A 20,448-nucleotide genomic window follows, 5' to 3' on the forward strand; every position below is an offset into this window, starting at 1 on the left:
CTTTAAAAATCAATACACTGGTTTCCCCAAGCTAATTTTTTATTTTATAACAAATTGCACTAAATTAACAGTTTTCATTTAGTTTTTAGCTTGTAAAAGTAAGCATTTTTTGCTTAAAGGATAAGTTCACTTACAGAATAAAAATGTCATCCAAGATGTTCGAGGAAAACATGCCAAGATTTTTCTCCATATAATGGACTGCAATAGGGATCAACACGTTGAAGATCCAAATCGCAGTTTCAATGCAGCTTCAGAGGGCTCTACACAATCCCTGTCGAGGAATAAGGGCCTTGTCTAGCTAAACAATTCATTTTCATTTTTGAAAAGTAATTTTCTAAAAAAATAAAGATTTGTATACTTTAAAACCACAAATGCTCGTATGGTTAGTTCTTCATCTGTGTACTTTGGGTCAAAAAGATAAGACCCTTATTCCTCGGGCTGGGATTGTGTAGAGCCCTTTTAAGCTGAATTGAAACTGCAATTTGGACCTTCAACCAGTTGATCCCCATTGAAGTCCACTATATGGAGAAAAAACCTGGAATATTTTCCTCTAAAACCCTAATTTCTTTTCGACTGAAAAAAGAAAGACATGAACGTCTTAAATGTGACATAGGGGTGAGTAAATTATCAGGAATTTTTTATTCTGGAAGTGAACTAATCCTTTAAAGTGACATCTGATCAATGTACTCTGGTGGCGCCAAACATGAGGCAAGACTCTGTTGACATTCAATTACAAAGCACACTGCGCTCCAATATAGGTCACGCTGATATTGAATTATCGCCAGACACTGTGGAACTACTGACAGCTGGACTCAAGTAGACCAAGCTGTAAAGTGATCTGTGTGGTATTTAATACAAAAGGCGTGATTCTTTTGAGAGCAGCAGCCAAAATGAGAGCACACGACGTAAGTGGGAATCATCTTGGGTTTTCAAGCTGAAATGAATATGGTGGATTCGAGTCTGGCTGAAGAAGACATGGGATGTTAAGATCCAAAGCAGAGTGAAACAATGTGCGTTACATGAGAGAAGGAAAGGAGTTAGAGAAAAAGAGAGATTAACAGAGAGAAAGCTTTGGCATCAAAGCTCTCCTCAGTGTCGAAGGTGACTCTTACCTTCTGACGTGGGCAGCTGAAATGACTTTGAACGAACGACGAGGGCAAGAAACTCTCCGTTTTAAACTCATATCATCATATGAGGAAAAACACCTGAGAATGAGAAAGAGACAATATTCACAAATATATTCTATGCAAGTATCCAAATATGGATGTCAACGTTTAGCCAATGCATTGAATGAATGCAGGGTTCATCTATACATAAAGTACATTAACCATTAAAAGTAAATATAGTAATATATTTTTTAAATGAATTTTCAGCATCATTACTGCAATCTTCAGTGTCACGATCCTTCAGATATCTTTTTAAGATACTAGTTTGCTCCTGATACCTTTCCTTTAACAATTCCCGATGCTACTGTCACAAAGGGTTAACTTTAAACATCTGCGCTATTAAACCGGATATGTGCTGCCAGCTATAAACTTGTCAACAGTTTACATAACTTCAACTAGTTTGGTCAGCAAGACTGCTCAGCAACTGTTGCTCTGCTCATCAAAAAGATTCATAAATCAGTCTTAAACCCTGCCATAACAGTAGTTGACGTGACAGAAAACTGACTGCAGGGCCTTTAGAACATCTTACTGCAACCTCAGAATGCATTGTGTTCTGGCACTTTTGGTGTTTGTGTGTGTGTGTGTGTGTGTGTGTGTTATACCTCTTAGGGCTAGGGTAGTGGTTGCTCATGGGAATGGTTGAGCTGGTGTTCTGACTGGGCGTGCTCCTGCAGCACTGCATACAAAGCAGCAGACCCAGCGTCAGACACAGGATCAGAGACAGCACCAGGTAACTCTGTCTGTCAGACACCTATAAGACAGTAAAAAACAAGCTTTAAATATTAACATATAATACTGGGTGGGCTAAGATATTAAACATTAGATGGGGAAGGAATAAGATAAGAAATGTATGTTTGTAGACCTCTCGCTGTAGCTGAGCAACAGTGGCAGACAAGTTCAGCATGATCCTGGTGGCATTCTCCAGCTGGCTCTGTAACATCTGTATAGACTCTGTCTGTTTCTGGTCCTAAACGTACACACACAGATAAGATGAAATTGTAGAATGAAGTAATTATTTTTGTCTTTTTTGCTTCATAACATTACAGTTGAAACACTAATGTCTTGTGGGCTATTTTAACAATGTCCTTACTACCTTTCTGGGCCTTGAATGTGTCAGTTGTGTTGCTGTCTATGCAGAAAGCTTTTGGATTATATCAAAAATATCTATTTCCTCACTTTTCTGAGCCAGAAAATGTCTTAATTTTCACAGCATATTAGCCTTAGTCTTTTGACTAAAATGCCATTTAGTTTTAGTCATATTTTAGTTATTGTTTTAGCTTTAGTTATAGTTGACTAAATATCATACGATTTTGGTCGATTAAATCTATAGTAGATTTAGTCAGCTAAAATTGATTTTTTTTTAACAGTATAATGCATTTATTAAGCATTTCTCTAAAATGATCAAGCTCATTGTATAGGTTTGAGTTTAAGTTTTTTTCATGATGACATTTAACTGCTGTGACACACACCATGCCTTTATATTCAAATTAAATGAAACCACTTCTCATAAAGAAACAAGAACATGGTCTTCTTTTCAATGAAATGCCAAAGGTTATATAGGCTAATTATGCATTTTTTATAACAACTGTCTTTCTTTTGTTGCTTTATTAACATCAATGCCACAGACAATCGCAACTAAATTAGGCTGCTGTCCCTTTAAAACCGAATGCACGGATGCAATGTACTGATACGTATGATATTCTCCAAACTGTTACGTTCACCTAAGACGTAACGGAGCATGAATACTCATCAAAAACAGACAATTCGACATAATTTTGTGTATTTCGCCGTTCATGAGATGCAAAAGAGTACTCGTGTGCTGTGTGAGAGGCACTGCTTCAGTGTGTGCGCTCAGAAAACCGGACTGAATTGAGTTCTCTCTTGCGTCGTCAAAGTTATCCATATGTTTTTCCCAGATACTGACATTTAACGTTTTATGACGTGCTGCAAATGTATGCCAGCGTATGTCCTACCGCATAGATCAATAGGCTGTTACAGTTCAAATGTACGCATCTAACCTCCTAACCACGCAGCAGATTCGTTCTGAATGAATCTTATCCCAAACCGTCCCTCCCTAACATTTTCGTCCTGTTTATATTCATTGTTACTGTCTTGTTTTCGTCTTGACGAAATCGTAAAAAGAAATTTAGTTGTGACACTATACTGACAATAACTGATCGTTTCGCTAGATAAGACCCTTCTTCCTCGGCTGGGGTCATCTAGAGCTCTTTGAAGCTGCATTTAAACTGCATTTTGGAAGCTGAGACTTGGGGGCACCATACATATCCATTATATGGAGAGAAATCCTGAAATGTTTTGCTCAAAAAACAATTTCTTTATGACTGAAGAAAATAAGACATGAACATCTTGGATGACAAGTACTCATCATCTGTACATTTTTCTTCTGGAAGTGAACTAATCCTTTAAAATCCTCAAACTTTTGAACAGTAGTGTCTTCAGTATTTTAATACAGCATAATTCATACTTCTCAAAATGTAATGTATTTTAAAATAAAGTTCTGCGTGTCTGATAATAACCTGCTCTTCTGCAATTCTGGAGGTGTTCTGCAGTTTGATGATGGTCTTGTTGAAAGCCCGTTGCATCTCCTCCATCTGTTTTCGATACCTGAGTAACAGCAGAAGAGATCAGTCAGAAAATGTGGTCCACTTTGTGATCACTTTAAGTTTGGTAGCATGTGTGTGTGTTTGTACCTCTGGCTGAGCTCCTCCAGGTATCTGCTGCTGAGGGACATGTTCATCTCCAGTGCTTTAATCCTGTTATTCAATCTCATGAACACCGATTCCTTCTGGTTGGATCCGTGCACCTGATTCCCATTGCCGTTTCCATTCCCATGGCCCATTTCTGCAGAATGCTGCTGCTCTGCGTAAAACTCTCCGGCGGTGCGGTGCGGGAGCAGAATGTCATCTACAGTCTCTTCTTGTTGAGACAAAGATGCTTCAGAAAGCTCTGCCTGGGAGCCCACAGAACTGTGGTGAGGATCTTCAACCCCTGTGGACCTAACATTTTCTGAGGCCTCTGGAAGCTGGATGGGAAGCTCAGTAGGAGGTGGGATATCAGCAGGGCGGGTATGTGTGGGCAACGGCTGAGCTGTCTGCTCTTTGGTGGGAATGGGGAGCTCTAGTTTGGGAGGATCCGTCTCTGGGCTGTGGGGTTCAGTGGTGGTGGAGGAGAGCAGAGAGGAGGCGGCACTGGGAGAAAGGAGGCTGCTGGTGCTGCTGTGGCTGATCACGGGCGTATGGGTTTCTGGGATGTCCACCAGGTACTGCGGACGCTGGTCCACAGGCTCTCCCGTGGGTAGGGACTCTGGAATGTTTTGGGTGGGGGTGTCGGAGAAGCTGTGTGGGGGAAGAGTGGAGGTACGGCTGGGCTCTAACAGGATAGTCTCAGGTGGGAGCTCTTTCTCGCTCACTGCAGATTCCCCACTGGAGGAGTGAGTTGGAGCAGCCACCGTTTCAGTAGGAGAAATCTTCTCGGCTTGTGCCTGAGAGGGCCACTCTGTTTCTGAAAGTTTTTCAGAGGGCGCAGGGGGCTCTTGGGTTGGGGTGGGTTCAGGGAGGGACTGCTCAGGGGCGGTTTGAGAGTCCGTGTCGGTGTGTGAGTGCTGTGCTTTGTGGCGACGGTCTCTACGCTGGCGCTGTAGTGCTAATGCTGCTGAACAGTAGCAGTAGAAATGTTCGTGCAAAGACGCCAAGCAGGACAAAGTCGAGAGGTGGCCGCAGTACATGGCACTTTCCCTCTCCCACATCTCCTCTAGTCTTTTCTCCTCCTCTCGCCCCTCCTCCTCCAGCAGGGTCACCGTTGGCTGGGTGGCCTCTTCTTCCTCCTCGATAAGGATGACGATACGGTTCTCCTCAAGAGGAGGTTCTGAAGGAGCCTCGGGAACAGGAACATTTAATTCCTCCTTCACTAGAGTGGGATCCAACTCAAGAATATCCAGCCTGGTGGTATGAAGACCAAGAATGTTAGTGCTCAAATCTTTAATTTCATTTTAATATTGCAAAAAGTTTGATTCTTAGTTATTAGCACAACCACACCAGGGTCAGAAATATTTGCCCCCTAATGTCTGACCACTGTTCAGGATAAACAAGGGGCTCATGAACAACCACACTAGAGTCAGAAATGAACTTTTCCATTAAAGGGTAAGATTTGCCCCCTTGATTTCCAACAGCATTTTATATATTTGTGCGGGGAAATTTTTATAATCACCTTATTATTACAATCACCATACTATGTTGTCTTTAATGTCAAATACTTAAATTTACCTAATTACTTTAATCAATATTTTACTTAAATTAGAAGAACTAAAACCGATATAAAGCTGTATAGAAATATGATATTTTATATTTGAAATATAAAAACTAATAAAATTTATAAAAAAAAAATAAAAAAAATTACTTCAAATGAACTAAAATTAAAAATAAAAACGAAGTAAAAATACTATGAATATTTCATACACTGCTGTAGTATTTAAGTGTATACAAAAATTCACTAATAATAGAATTACTATAAATAATGATAAAATACTCCTAATATACTAACGATACTTATTTAAGTTAGCTGTTAGCTGCTGTGACCAGATCCTGAGAACTAGATTCTTATTTGTGACCCTGGACCCTTAAGTAGCGTGGGTATTTTCATAGCAATAGCCAAAAATACATTAGGCTATTAAGTAAAGATTATATTCTATGAAGATATTTTGTAAATTTCCTACTGTAAATAGATCAAAACTTAATTTTTGCACTTCATTTAGACAACTTTAAAGGGGACTTTCTTAATTTTTCTTGTTTTGAACCTCAGATTCCTTTGAAATAGTTGCATCTCAGCCAAATATTGTTCTATCCTAACAAACTATACGTCATTGGAGAGGTTTATTTCAAGCTTTCAGATGATGTATAAATCCCAATTTCAAAAATCTACCCTTATGACTGGTTTTGTGGTCCAGAGTCACAATTGTGAATGAATCATAAATCAGTTTTATAAACAAGACTAACCAATTCACTAAAAATAATTGGTTAGTTCACAAAAAGAACCATTTGTTCACAAATCAAAGCTATTTTTCTCATAAACCTTCCAAGTATGGCAAGATTTTCCAGTCAATAACAACTTCATTTATCGATCAAAGTGTGTTTGTAGAAAAAAGTTTGATGTGTTTGAAAAAGTGAAATATTCAGTAAATGACTAAATATGAACTACATATTATAGCCCAATTTGATTATGATTTTCACCACCAACAGGAGTATAGTATTCTCTCTGCTCTACTTAACACATTTTACCATGTTTAAACACACTCTGCATAATTCAGCAGACTGAGTCTGACTCTGAGCCCGGTTATGCGGCAGCTACAGTTAATTAAAATTTTATACGCTCATACTGTATAAGAAAAAGAATCAGTGGTTGTTGAGCAAATAGTTCAAACCAGTTTGTGCTGGAATTCGCCGACTAGCTCGGGGCTCAATATTGAGCAAGCATTTGGGGTTTTAATGTGCTGGATGAACAGGGTGTGTGTGTGTGTGTGTGTGTGTGTGTGTGTGTGTGTGTGTGTGTGTTTATGAATGAGACTCACGTAGAGGGCTGTTCAGTAGGGGTGGGTTCTGGCGTGAGTGTGGTTTCTGCTGACGCCTGGGTGACGTTTTCTGTCCCAGAGGAAGCGTTTCCTGAGCGAGATGAGAAAGAAGAGATTTAGACAGCGAGAAAGGGAAAAGGAGAATATGAACATTGGTTTCCATACTGCCCTTTTTAACACAAAGAGGGCTATTGTTTAGAGAAAAGCCCCCAAGATTAAACACACAAACACAAATGTGCCCTTAACTAGCAACAGGTGATGATTTGGCATGGTTTAAATTTATCCAGAACAAGAACATCAAAAAAACAGCTTTGGAAAAGCAGTCATTATGCCACAATGGCATTTTCTGAATTCCTGTCACATGCTGAGTCAATCCTTATGACTGTGCAGATTACGTTACTTAGAAAATGTGCATCAAAAATTAAAAGCTACTCTCTAGTATGCGAGTTTGTAAAAGTAAGAATCTAAAAGATGGTGGACACTTAAAGTACCCATGAAATCAAATTTTTTTTTGAAGTTTTTAGTTTTTTTATGAATATGTCAGCCTTGAGGTTATCTATAAGCTTGTGTTGCTGTAAAACAATGACAGAATTCACATTTGCAAGATGTAAGCATTTAAAAATTACAGTCTCTAACCTCCACCAATATGGTTCAACTATTTGGATGACATCACACTGCACTTCAACCTCTCATCAAACTTTGTTCAATTAAATGCTCTGTAGAATCCAAAGCGTCCCACCCCCTACAATATAAGTAGACGCTGAAGCTGCAGCTGAAATCGGTCACTTGCTCACATAATTAGTATTTTCTGTACAGTGAATGGCACGTAGTTCATTATCTTGGTTTATGAATATTAAAAAGGGGACATAATTTTCACCTAAGAGTTATAACTTGTTTTCTGAAAGGTAGGTTTGTGGATGCTATTCATATTAGATTACCATTCACCAACTGTGCATTTCTTCAATTGACTGTACAAACTGTGTCTGAACAACTTTTTTTTGCAGCTGCACTGCGGGCAAACAAAACAAGGCTATTAAAATATCATGATTACTGGCTAAAAGACACTTTTGAATTGCCAAAATATCCAGGAGGATATTCACTATGTTCACTCACACCATCAATCCATTCATTTTATTGTTAAAAATGTGGTCAGAAGATTTAATTTTGTGTTATTTGCCATCAATAAACTGTGGTACAGTTGAAGTCAAACTGTTTAAGTTGTGTTTAATGATAGTTGTTCATGAGTTCCTCTTTTGTCCTAAACAGTTAAACTGCCCGCTATTAATCAGAAAAATCCTTCAGGTCCTACAAATTCAGCTTCTTTGAGTATTTAAACCCTTTCCAACAATGACTGTATAATTTTGAGATTGATCTTTTAACACTGAGGACAACTGAGGGACTCATATGTAACTATTACAGAAGGTTCAAACACTCTTCAAAAGGAAACACAACGCATTAGAAGCCAGGGGTGTAAACTTTTGAACAGAATACATTTCGTACAGTGTACATTTTTCTTTTGCCTAAATATCATATTTATTCATTTATTACTGCCCTTCAGAAGCTACAGAGAACAAATAAGTTAAATTTACCCCGATCTTCAAATTGAAAAAGTTTTCACCCCCGGCTCTTAATGCGTCGTGTTTCCTTCTGGAGCATCAGTGAGCGTTTGAACCTTTTGTAATAGTTGTGTATGAGTCCCTCAGTTGTCCTCAGTGTGAAAAGATGGATCTCAAAATCATACAGTCATTGTTGGAATACACAAAAATGCTAAATAAAGGGGTTTTCTGAATAACAGCAGGCAGTTTAATTGTTCAGGACACACAAGGGACTCATGAACAACTATCACTCAACAAAAAAAAAAAAAAAAAAAGCTGTGGATCATTCAGGTAACAACACAGTTTTAAGAACCAAGTGTATGTAAACTTTTGAATGGGTTCATTTTTATAAATTCACCTATTATTTTCATTTTTGGACTATATGTAAACTTTTATGTAAAATATCTTGTTCAGGTCAGTACTAAAAAAATAACATGCATTTTGTATAATCCCTTTTATTTTGGTAACATAATTAACAGATTCTTGTAAAGTGCAAGGTGTATGCAAACTTCTTTCAACTGTTTCTATATTGGTATTATATTAGCTATCAACCACACTTTTTATTTAGATACTATTAGAGAAGAACTCCACTCCATTGGTCCACCACAATCTAACAGTAAAAAAGAAAAAACAAAACTGCCTATAGTGTGCTTTCCTTTTACAAAGTTCAAATAAACTTTCAGCAATCCACTCGACTGTAATCTCTCAAGGGCCACAGTAAAAATATCTTGTTAAACAGCTTTTTTCTCTTTTAGCCTCCTAGTCAGCCTGTTTATGGTCATGATACAGAGAAGCAGGGTGTTTTTAAACTTCACTTCTGCATTTAGGAAAGCCACATGCGTGTTTGAACAGCATTTTGTAGCAGCTCTCTCTGGGCCTGCGCACACACACCCCAGACCCTGGGAGAGTTTGATGCTGGCAAGCGCAGCTACAGAACCCTTCAAAGACGTGCTTTCACTGCCAGGCCTCACAGTTCCAGCACTGTTGGCATAGTGACAGCCCTCACTAGTCACAAACAGCTGCCAAGCAAAGAGGAGCAAATAAGGGGAGTAATTTCTTAGTAAAGACTCAGGACAGAGTGACTTTAATATCCAAGCGCAGGGCAGAGATCAGGTCCGTACCTTCCATTTCAGCTCCGTCCTCTAGCTCCGGTTTCCCTCCTAGCACGTTTGCTGCGATGTTGTTTACCATGTTCAGGATGGCGTCTAAAAAGAAAAAAACAATCCAGAGGAAAATATTTTATATATAATATTTATATACATGGAACTGGGGTAAATGTCACACAGTGCCAACACAGAGGCTGAGTTGTTTTCTGCACTTCGGCCAAGCAAATACAATGCTCTTAAAATATAATGATCACTGACCAAAATTTATGAACTTTTAAATTATCTGCCAGTCAATCTGCCAGTATGGTTATTGTGAGATTTCTGATTTATTATCTGCTAATAGAAAATACCAAGAAGAATAACAAAGTGCAGTAACTGTTTGCACTACAAACCAGTGTGTTCATAATTAAGATACAAGAATGCATTAAAATACATTAAAATAATATGGTAAGACACACCAATTTGCAATATTAAGCAGCAAAACGAGCTGTTTTGCACAAATAAAATAACTGGACGTGGGTGAGACCGGAAGCCAGACTCATAAAGTTTATAAATGGCTGCATCTTAAAATATAAAAATTAGAAATGTTGCATTGTCAACTAACTGAAATAAAGTTCATCTAATATTTGTAATCAATTTTAGCTTTATTTAATTTAATAAAAACTATTTGTAATTGTTTTAGTTACCAATAAAAACCCAGATGTAACAGATGGTTTAAAAACATTTCTTCTGCTCATCGAGGATGCATTTATTTGAGCAAAAATACAGAAAAAAAAGACTGTGAAATATTACAATTTAAATGTATATTATAATATATTGTAAAATTGTATTTATTCATGTGATGCAAAGCTGAATTTTCATCATCCATTACTCCAGTCTTCAGTGTCACAACCTTCGGAAATCATTCTAATATTTATTAGTAGTGTTGGAAACAGTTACTTAATATTTTTTGGAACCTGTGATACTTTTTTCAGAATTCTTGGATTAATCAAAAGCAAAAATATATAATAAATTAAATTATAAAATGTACTGGTCACTTCTTATTAATTTAATACAGCTTTGCTGGGGAAAATAAAAAATAAAATAAAAATACAGATCCCAAGCATTTGAACCTTACTCTATATTTTTACAAAATATTACTTTTTTTTTTTAAACAAAAACTGTGTCCAAAATTAATAATAATTCAGCATATTAGAATGATTTCTGAAGGATCATGTGACACTAAAGACTGGAGTAATGATGCTGAAAATTCAGCTTTGCATCACAGGAATAAATTGTGTTTTAAACCATAATATAAAATTGCAATAATATTACAGTTTTTTTTCTGTATTTGTGAACAAATAAATGCAACTTTTTTAATTTTTTGTATGACAATGTACATTTAAACATGTTCTATTAACACACTGCTCCAAGTTTAGCTAATCAACTAGGAAACGGATTCATCAAGAGTGTGTGTGCTTGGCGGAATGTGTGTGACGAGTATGTTTTGACACGACAACCTTTCGAATAGATATTCAAAACACGTTTTAAAAGAAAACTTGGAACTGAGGCAGAGTGCACACCACTTCCTTGAATTCTACAGTTAGTACATTTTTAAGAAAGACTGCCACTGTAGCTTTGAGCAAACTGGAATATAATCAACTTGAATTGCCATGAGCAATGTGGATCTGTGCAATGTGCAACTAACACATTAAAAAATACCAATACTGTTAACCAATTCTGTTCATAGTTTAACTAGTTCAACCAGCAGATTGAAATGATTACCTGGGATCATCGGATAAATATTCATAAAATCAAAAGCGCAAGCAGAAGATGGAGAAACAGGACATACTTGTGGCAGAGCCCAGCAGATTCTTCGACGCCTTGTCCTCTGATGGCAGGTAGCCGGGTGGGTAATCTGTAAAAAAGAAGTCTAAATTAAGACAACAGCATTAGCTAATGGGCACACAGAACAACTGGCAACCAGAAAACAAACAACACTAAAAAAAATACAGCCTTCTGTAAGTATCTCACTCTCATACAAACACTATTTTCAAGCTTTGTGAGCAAGCATTTAGAGAGATGATCTCACCATAGTCTTCATCCAGATACTCTGTTCTCTCTGAAGTGTACTGAGAGTCGGCTATCTCGTCATACTCCTCCACCATACTGGTCCCAAACACCCTGATACACACAAAAACACACAAAATCAGATACTTGAAAGTGTAACGATTACAAAAATGTAGAAACAGTATAAGGATAAGGATGGAAAATCAGCATGGAAGCAGAGTCGTAAACCCCTTATTTGTAAAAATTACTATGTGTTCCTGTATTATCGTGAAGAACACACAGAGCCTGTACAGATAAGGGACAATCAGGCTTTAGGATGAGAAATATTAACGTAAAGCCCACTGTGATCATCAGCACAACTTATCTTTGCTTTCTACACAACAACTATAATCACTTTGCCCTTTGGCCAGGTTAGTGGGGGTCTTTAAAAACATGTTTTATAGCCCCCGTTCAATTCTCAAGGGCCAAGTACGGAGGAGGTAACTGCGGTGGAAGAAAAACAACAACAGATATCCAGTGAAATAAGCAGTTTCAGAGAACAGAGGGAAGTAGGGATTCAGAATAAATGTTACACTGTAGATTTGTACAAACTCACAAGGGTTGCCACTTGCCACATGATTTCTAAAACATTTTGTGAACATTTTGTCATTGGCTTGTATTTTTTTTAAATCTATATTTGCTTGTAGTGTTTTGCTTGCCTCCCACAGAATACAGTAATTTCCTTACAATGGGACGATGTGTCTCTCATAGAGTGCAGCCAGACCTGCCCCTTTATGGGCCTCCAACCAAGATTAAATCTCCTGCCAATGCAAACTGGTCTGAAAGGAGCCTGGGGCAGGATAGAGATCAACTCAATTCAAGAACTCTTCGAAAATCTCTTAAAAAAGCCATGAGTCCTTTCACACAGTCAATGAAATTTAAAAGGCAATGCAAGTACAAGATTGTAAAAATCAGAAGCGTCCAGTTTCTCATTACAGTATAATGCTACTGTGCAGTATGCTCTGGTTAAACAAATGCTTTGACTCTTATCAGTCGCTAACATTTTATGAAACTCTCTGTATAACCATTTTTGTGCAGTTTTTTATACTTTTATTAGTGCTGTCAATCAATAAAAATTTATAATTAATCACATTTTTTTCCTGAAATTAAATCACTATTCATCCCACGTAACAGAAGTTTTTAAATATACTTTTATAGTGAAATAATTTCACATTCATTTATTTGTATTTAACCATTGACTATAGCATTCAACATTACAGTACAATTGACAGCTATCAATTTTAACATTTGTTAGACTTTAAAAATAACTTAATTTAAGTGAACTTAAAACAATCTTAACACACATAAACTCATTATCTACCTGTGCTGTTAAACTGGAAAAATTTGTTAGCGTGCTAATTTTGACAGCGCACTCATTTTTATCTTAATAAAAGTAATTAATATCATGAAACATATCTAACAATTCCTCTCACAGCACGCATTAGACCAGAAACATTTGTATGCATACAAATGCCTGTTGTACATATACTACCATTAAGAAGTAAGGGGTCATTATAGTCACGCGTAGCCAGACCTTCAAACTGACGGCTGAAGGTCTGGAATTCATGGCAGCTTTCATTGGCCAAGGCCCGTCCATAAGGCCGTTTGACTGACATGTCAAACAACCAATCACAGTTCGTTTCGTTCAGCGTCACGTTTCGGTGCGTGGAAATGCCCCCACAACAACAGACTGGCATGCAACAAGTCATTGAAATAACCAGCATTGAAAGTTAATGAAGAAAAGGGAGAACAAGCAGTAAGTCAGTCATTTGTTCGCGAACGTCGCAAATGTGTATAACAACAATGGCGTCTGCATAAGCACCTTTTAGCAAAACGTTGAGTAAATCAGTCTGCGCTTTGTTTCCCGGTGGACCGAAAATAAACGCGACACTCACGTCTCCCGGAAATCCGATCAAATTCAACTAATAAGATGACGACTTTGACATTCCTGAAGTGTTTCCAGTTAAGTGTACCATATGCATCAGACGTTTAGCCAACGTTCCGTGGGCGTGACGCCTGAGGCTGAGACTAGGGTCATTACAACTTTGTTAAAAGAAATAAATACTTTTATTCACCAAACGCACAATAAACTGATGAAAAGTGATAGTAAAGATGTTACAAATTTGGACTTTAAAGAAATCCTGTTCCTTAAAGGATTACTCCCTTTTCAAAATAAAAATTCCCTGATAATTTACTCACCCCCATGTCATGCAAGATGATCTTGTCTTTCTTTCTTCAGTCCCAAAGAAATTAAGTTTTTTGAGGAAAACATTACAGGATTTTTCTCTCTTTAGTGGACTTCAATGGTGCTCAATTGATTGAAGGTTAAAAATGCAGATTCAATGCAGCTTCAAAGGGCTCTACACGATCTCAGCTGAGAAATAAGAGTCTTATCTAGCAAAACAATCAGTTATTTTCTAAAAAAAAAATTAAAAAAATGCTCAAATGCTCATCTTGTCTAGCTCTGCGGACTCTGGTTCAATACAGTTAGGGTATGTCGAAAAACTCCCAATCGCATTTTCTCCTCAAAATTCAATCCTACATCACTGCAGAAGTACTGACCCAGTGTTTACAAAGTGAACGTGCAAAGAAGGTAAATTTACGATTTTAAGGACGATTTGTAGGACGATTTTAAAGAGTACGCTTTGCAGAGCTAGACAAGATGAGCATTTGTGGTTAAAAAGTGCATAAATATTATTTTTTTTAAGAAAATGACAGATCATTTTGCTAGATACGACCCTTATTCCTCGGCTGGGATCATTTAGAGCCCTTTGAAGCTGCATTAAAACAGCACTTTTTGCCTTCAATCCATTGAGCACCATTGAAGTCTACTATACGGAGAAAAATCCTAGAATGTTTTCCTCAAAAAAAACCTCTTTGCGACTGAAGAAAGACATTAATATCTTGGATGACATGGGGGTGAGTAAATTACCAGCAAACTTTTATTCTGGAAGTGGAGTAATACTTAAAACTTTCAATGCATCAGTAAAAATATAAATGCATCATGGTTTACACAAAACCATTAAGCAGCAAACCGTTTCAACACTGTTAATAAATATAAATGTTTCTTGAGCAGCAAATCTGCATATTAGAATGATTTCTGAAGGACCATGTGACACTTAAGACTGATTTAATGACTGCTGATAAAATTCAGCTTTCGTACTGTTTTTGCTGCAGTTTTGATCAAATAAATGCAGAGAGAATAAGAGACTTCACAATTATTAAAAAACTCGAAATAAATGTATTGACCCCATACTTTGGAACAGTAGTATACTTGCACATACTGTAAAGCCTAAGCTGAGTAACGTAACCTATAAATATCTGTGATATTTCTCAGACAGTGTTCATCAGCTAGTGAGCCATATAAATGTTGAACAAATGAAGACCTATTTGGGTTAATACAAATTATAACTCTTCTTGTGGTCATACTGAGTATACAACACATACCTGCACTGCACTATAAATTGTTTTTAACAGACTTTGAAAGCAGTGACATGAAGGTTATGTGTGTGGGAGCATTCACATACTCGTGTAAAGTAGGTTTCAGTCATGTTATATAGGTTTGAGCAATATTAATTAAACAAACCTGATCAGGCTGAGCGGACAGAAGTGTTCAGAGCCAAAGTGAGAGAGCAGCTCAACCTTAAAAAGAAAAAAGAAAAAAAAAACACGTCAAAATACAAATCACATTCAAACATGGTCATACAACAAAACCAATGTTCATTTCACCTCTAACAAAGTCCATTTTAGCAATGTCCCAATAATGTCAAACAATGCAGTGCTGAAGTATTTGCAAAGCATGTGAGTGAGAGAAAAGATGTATATTTGTTTTTTTTTCCCCCAAGAAAGTGTCACTGTATTATAGTGAGCCTGCCACCCAAAGCAGCACTGACAAGATCTACGAGAGAGGAGCGCTAACCTTCATGTATTTGATGAACATCTGATGCAGGAGGAGAAGACAGGAGAGAGCGGAAACAAAGAAAAACAGAGAGGAAGATCAGTATAAAAGACTCGATTCATGCTGTAGCAAGTCAAGCATTTTGAACCGTTTCTGTTTGCTCTGCTTTCATAACTTGAGTTGCAGTACCAATGCAGGAGTGAGCTAGCCGAAGGAAAAGCTGTAATTAGGAGCACAAAGTGGGAAATATAGCAGTAGAAAACAAGTAAACAAAAACACTGAAATAATAAACTTCACAGGAGTCAAGCAGAGCATGACAGAACAGGTTTAGCACAGCTCAGTAACGGCAAAGATTGTGGGACTCCTCTATTAGATCAATTGCACCTCCTGGCATAGGTTACAGATAATTATGTAATCATCTGAGACCTCATAAATCAGATTGAGTGAAGAGAAAAATTCAGATCAAATGTAAACCGCAAAGCACAATACTTAGAAAGAGGAACAGTTATTAAGCCTAGAGTTCAAAACTAAAAATAGGGATCAAAACTGTGGTTTCGATTTGATTCGATTAATTAGTTTGCATGCCACTATTTTTATAAAAGGCACACACACACATACATACAGTACACAAAAGGGCCATTCTACAGAATTGGTTAAGTCAAATTTGGAAACGTCTTGAAAAAAAAAGCGTCTTTTCACAAATTTAGTGTGTGTGCCAATTGTATAATATCCAAGGTACTCATTTCTAGTAATTGTGCAGTTAACTCTCATACTGTATTTTCAGAAAGTTTGGGAATATTTGTCCTTTCCCCAAATTTGTCACTACCGAAAAACAGTAATATATAATTTAATAAGAAGGGTTATATTGGCCTTTTAAGATTTTGCTTACATCTTCCTTGTAAATATAAATAAGGTAAATCAATAACAAGTACAATTTTAACAATATTTCAAGTGTGATTTAAGAGATTTGTTGTATTCTGAATTCAATCTTTCTTTGTAAAAGGCAAAAGTTGATCATACTGATTTCAAAGTTAAGCATTCATTAGTTTTAATATACAGTGAACTAAAAACTATCATAATATCTTAGTTGATAATTCAGTATACTTTATTTTTGACAAAACATCCCATGTTTAGGTAGTGATTTTCAGTACTGATAGTATTTTTTGGTAGCAACCACACCACATTACAGAATTTGAACTTGCATACTAAAACACTACTAAAACACTTAACAAATTGCAAGTACCCACTAAATGATGATTTTATATTTATTAAGCTTACTGAAATTTTAAATTTAAAAAAAGTTGATAAAAGTAACTTGGTAAACGTTTAAGATTTAAATACTTAAATGCTTTTTAAATATGTTTTTTGGTTGTGGGACAGCAGTTTGCACCGATTCTGTAGAATGGCCCATGGACACAAACACAGTATACTGAACTGTTTTACCAAAATGCAAATGTATTTTGCCGTTTGGCAAAAGTGAAAGTGAATGTGAATTCTACCCAATGTATTTCTACCCAAGCACTTAACTCTTAATACACTCACATATATAGAAACCCCAACCGCCAAATCTATAAAAGTTTATGAAAGTGGGTGTATTCAGCATTGCATATTACACATAGGTTTGAACTGAACAATACAGTTATGAGACTCTCAGGCCTGAGGGAAGGGCACAGCTTCCCTCGTATGTCTTAACTGTTGCCCCTTTTCTCTGCCTTTTATTCAGCCACCTTACAAAACACACTTTGTTAATGCACTTTCATATTATTTAGATCTTAGGGGAGAGAACAAACATCTGTGTGATCCTTTTCAAGATGTTCATGTTTCAAATGTTACGCTAATGTCACAGCACAGATCAGTGACGTCATGCTCTTGTTTTTCATACTTTGGTACTATTAATGGGATTCACTTAAAATTACATTTATTGTTCTTTCAAATAAGTGTTTGGAAAGAAATAACTCAAAGCAGGCACGCTATCCACTATCACAAAACTAGCTGTTCTTAGCAGTGCACTATGACAGAACGTCACACTGCACTGTGCACAGCCTTGCAACAAACAATAATGAAACGCCCTTCTAGAATTTCCACTCTCAAGGAAATTTCACTATCAAGTATCTTTGGGAAGAACAATTCAATTTCGCAAACTGTAGCAACTGGCAGCTCTTTTACCTTGACATATTTGGCATAGAGTTGCTCGTCCAGAGGGAAGCTCTGTACTGTGCGTTCATCACGAGCGTGAAAGGTGCCCAGCTTGATCCACTTATTGGTCGGATACCTGAATTCGAAAAAACGATTTTAAAAGAAAAAGTTAAGTTGGTGTTTATATAAAGCAGTCTCCCAACCAGGCATGAAGTCAGAATACAATTTTACCAACATGCACATCTGTTCCACCAAATGTGAAAACTAGCCACAACATATTCAATGTTTAATGTGAGACAGGATTTTGAACAAATGTGCTGTTGTTGGTCAGGATAAAAACTTACATCTATACTGAAGAGATCAGTCAGTATATTGCATTGTGCCTGGTTAGGAGTGGGAATGCTATGTGCGTCTATGTGAGTGGTGTTACCTGTCACTTATAGACACAAGGAAATCTTTTGGTGTAGAGGAGAACAGCTCAAAATTTGCAATATCCAGCTGCTTCACCTGGATTGGCTCACAGAGCTCAATAACAAACCTGTATTGGGAGATTAATAGAGAAGGCATAAGGGAAACGCAATTAATTTATAATAAAATAATGTGCTGACACAAAAACTATTTGCAATCTAAGAGCACAGGAAAAAACATAATATAATTAATTTATATGAATGCAAGACAACTTTTTATATTTTATGCAATGTTTTTTTCAATGTACACTACCTGTCAAAAGTTTTTGAACAGTAAGATTTTTAATGTTTTAAAAAAAAGTTTCTTTTGCTTACCAGGCCTGCATTTATTTGACCCCAAATACAGCAAAAGCAAGAATAATGTGAAATATATTTACTATTTAAAATAACTGCTTTTAATTTTAATATATAAATAAATAAATAAAATGAAAAAAAAAAAAAGATTATAATTGACATTATAATTGACAACAGTTGAGTACATTTTTTTCAGGATTCTTTCATGAATAAAAAGATCCAAAGATCAGTATTATCTGAAATAAAAAGCTTCTGTAAGATTATACACTATAGCATTCAAAAGTTTGGAGTCAGTATAATGTTCTGTTGTTTTTTTGTTTTTTTTTGGGGGGGGGGGGGGGGGGAGGAATTATTGAAATTAATACTCATATTTAGGAAAGATGCTTTAAATTGATCAAAAAGACATTTATAATGTTACCAAAAATGTCTATTTCAGATTAATGCTGTTCAGAAACCTGAAAAAAATCTACTCAGCCGTTTTCAACATTATAGTAATAATAATAAATGTTTTTTTTGTACAGCAAATTTTTTTATATATTTAAATAGAAAACAGTTATTTTAAATAGTAAAAATATTTTAAAATTTGCTGTACTTTGGATCAAATAAATGAAGGCTTGATGAGCTGAAGAGGCTTAAAAAGACTTCAAATTTTACTGTTCAAATACTTTTGACAGGTAGTATGTATTTTAGATGCCATGACATGTTATCATTTCTTTAAGGTTTTGAAACCACTTCTTTTACCTACAATAGTTCATTTTAGATGGTCTTACAGTGCTACAAATAAACATTCAAGTACTAATATTACATATAATTTGGAGTGCACAATATAAGTTATAATTGTGACATTGCACTTTCACATAAGGTTTATTTTACTTCATCTGGTTTCCTGTTTTATTATATTCATCATATATATCACACTTTCTACATTATGAACTGGTAAAACTTTATTAAGCTTCTTTAAAAGAAATAAAATAATTCCAAATTAAGCTAATGTTTTTCTATTACAACAACTAAAAGTCTTGCATAAGTGCATTTATTCATCATCCACAACTGCAAACAATATAATTGAGATTTGTGTTTGGATTTTTCATAGTTCATAGTTGATTTTTTCATATTTATCATAGTTCATCACTTAAAGGTTTGCTCATAGATTTAGTTGTGCAAACAGCACAAACGTCCTTCTGGTTTCAGAAGGATCATGTGACTGGAGTAATGCTAAAAATGTAGCTTCGAAATCACAAGAAAAAATTGCATTTTAAAATATATTCAAATAGAAAACTGATATTTTAAATAGTAAACATTTAAAATACGTTCTGTTTTGCTCTACTTTGGATCAAATAAATGCAGGCTTGGTGAGCAGAAAAGACTTCTTTAAAAAACATTAAAATCTTACTGTTCAAAAACTTTTGACAGGTAGTATGTATTTTAGATGCCATGACATGACATCACGTCCTTGTGAATAAACAAAAAATCTCTGTGGAGATTGCTAAAGTCTAACAAAGATTTGTCTGTCTTTTATCAAATAATGAGCACTTTTGCAGAGTAGAAACAGCAAATGAACATGACTGCCAGGTTGTGAAGATTAAATAAAACAAAAGGTGGATAATGTATCCAATTAAAAGAAAAGAGGGATTCATATTTTTGACATCTGGCAACCCTAAGCATGAAAGCTTGTGGATGTGTGTTACTAATGAAAAAAAAGGTTAAATATCCAGTGGCCAATATCACAGACAATTATTCTTAATTGAGAGAAGCATAAATCGTGATCACGATTAAAATAAAATTAATCATGCATCCATAATTAGAAAACAATTAACAAAATGTGGTTTAAATTAGACGAGTTCAGCATCTCACACCACAGGGCATCTCAACATATTAATAGTGAATTAATTATGTCAACTATCATTTAAAAATAGGAAAATAGACAGCGTAAAATGCATTTTCTCATTGTCTCTGAGCAGCTGCTGCAGTCTCTTTTTTCTCTTTATCTGCAGTGACTCACCAGATCTTGGTACTGCAGGGGTTCAGCATGTACAGATCCATGTTTTCCATCAGGATGGCAGATGTGCTCTGAAAACACAAAACACATAGACAATCACACATACGTCAGAAAA

The 20,448-nt window shown here is 36.1% G+C and overlaps 1 protein-coding gene across 1 annotated transcript in view; it reads right to left on the minus strand.

Moving 5' to 3' along the window:
- The window catches only part of suco (SUN domain containing ossification factor), an 85,514-nt gene that overhangs the window by 1,111 nt on the left and 63,955 nt on the right, over positions 1–20,448 (minus strand). Inside the window, exons 9-22 of the mRNA XM_073816688.1 lie at positions 20,337–20,404; positions 18,004–18,111; positions 17,604–17,709; positions 15,459–15,479; positions 15,126–15,181; positions 11,523–11,614; positions 11,283–11,348; positions 9,467–9,550; positions 6,751–6,841; positions 3,878–5,125; positions 3,704–3,791; positions 2,029–2,133; positions 1,769–1,917; positions 1,113–1,205 (exon numbers count right to left, since the gene is read on the minus strand). Coding sequence (XP_073672789.1) covers positions 1,113–1,205; positions 1,769–1,917; positions 2,029–2,133; positions 3,704–3,791; positions 3,878–5,125; positions 6,751–6,841; positions 9,467–9,550; positions 11,283–11,348; positions 11,523–11,614; positions 15,126–15,181; positions 15,459–15,479; positions 17,604–17,709; positions 18,004–18,111; positions 20,337–20,404 — 2,375 coding nt within the window. The remainder of the gene's footprint in view (positions 1–1,112; positions 1,206–1,768; positions 1,918–2,028; positions 2,134–3,703; positions 3,792–3,877; positions 5,126–6,750; positions 6,842–9,466; positions 9,551–11,282; positions 11,349–11,522; positions 11,615–15,125; positions 15,182–15,458; positions 15,480–17,603; positions 17,710–18,003; positions 18,112–20,336; positions 20,405–20,448) is intronic.

This window comes from Garra rufa, chromosome 13 (assembly GCF_049309525.1).
Source record: "Garra rufa chromosome 13, GarRuf1.0, whole genome shotgun sequence".
Classification (NCBI taxonomy): Eukaryota; Metazoa; Chordata; class Actinopteri; order Cypriniformes; family Cyprinidae; genus Garra; species Garra rufa.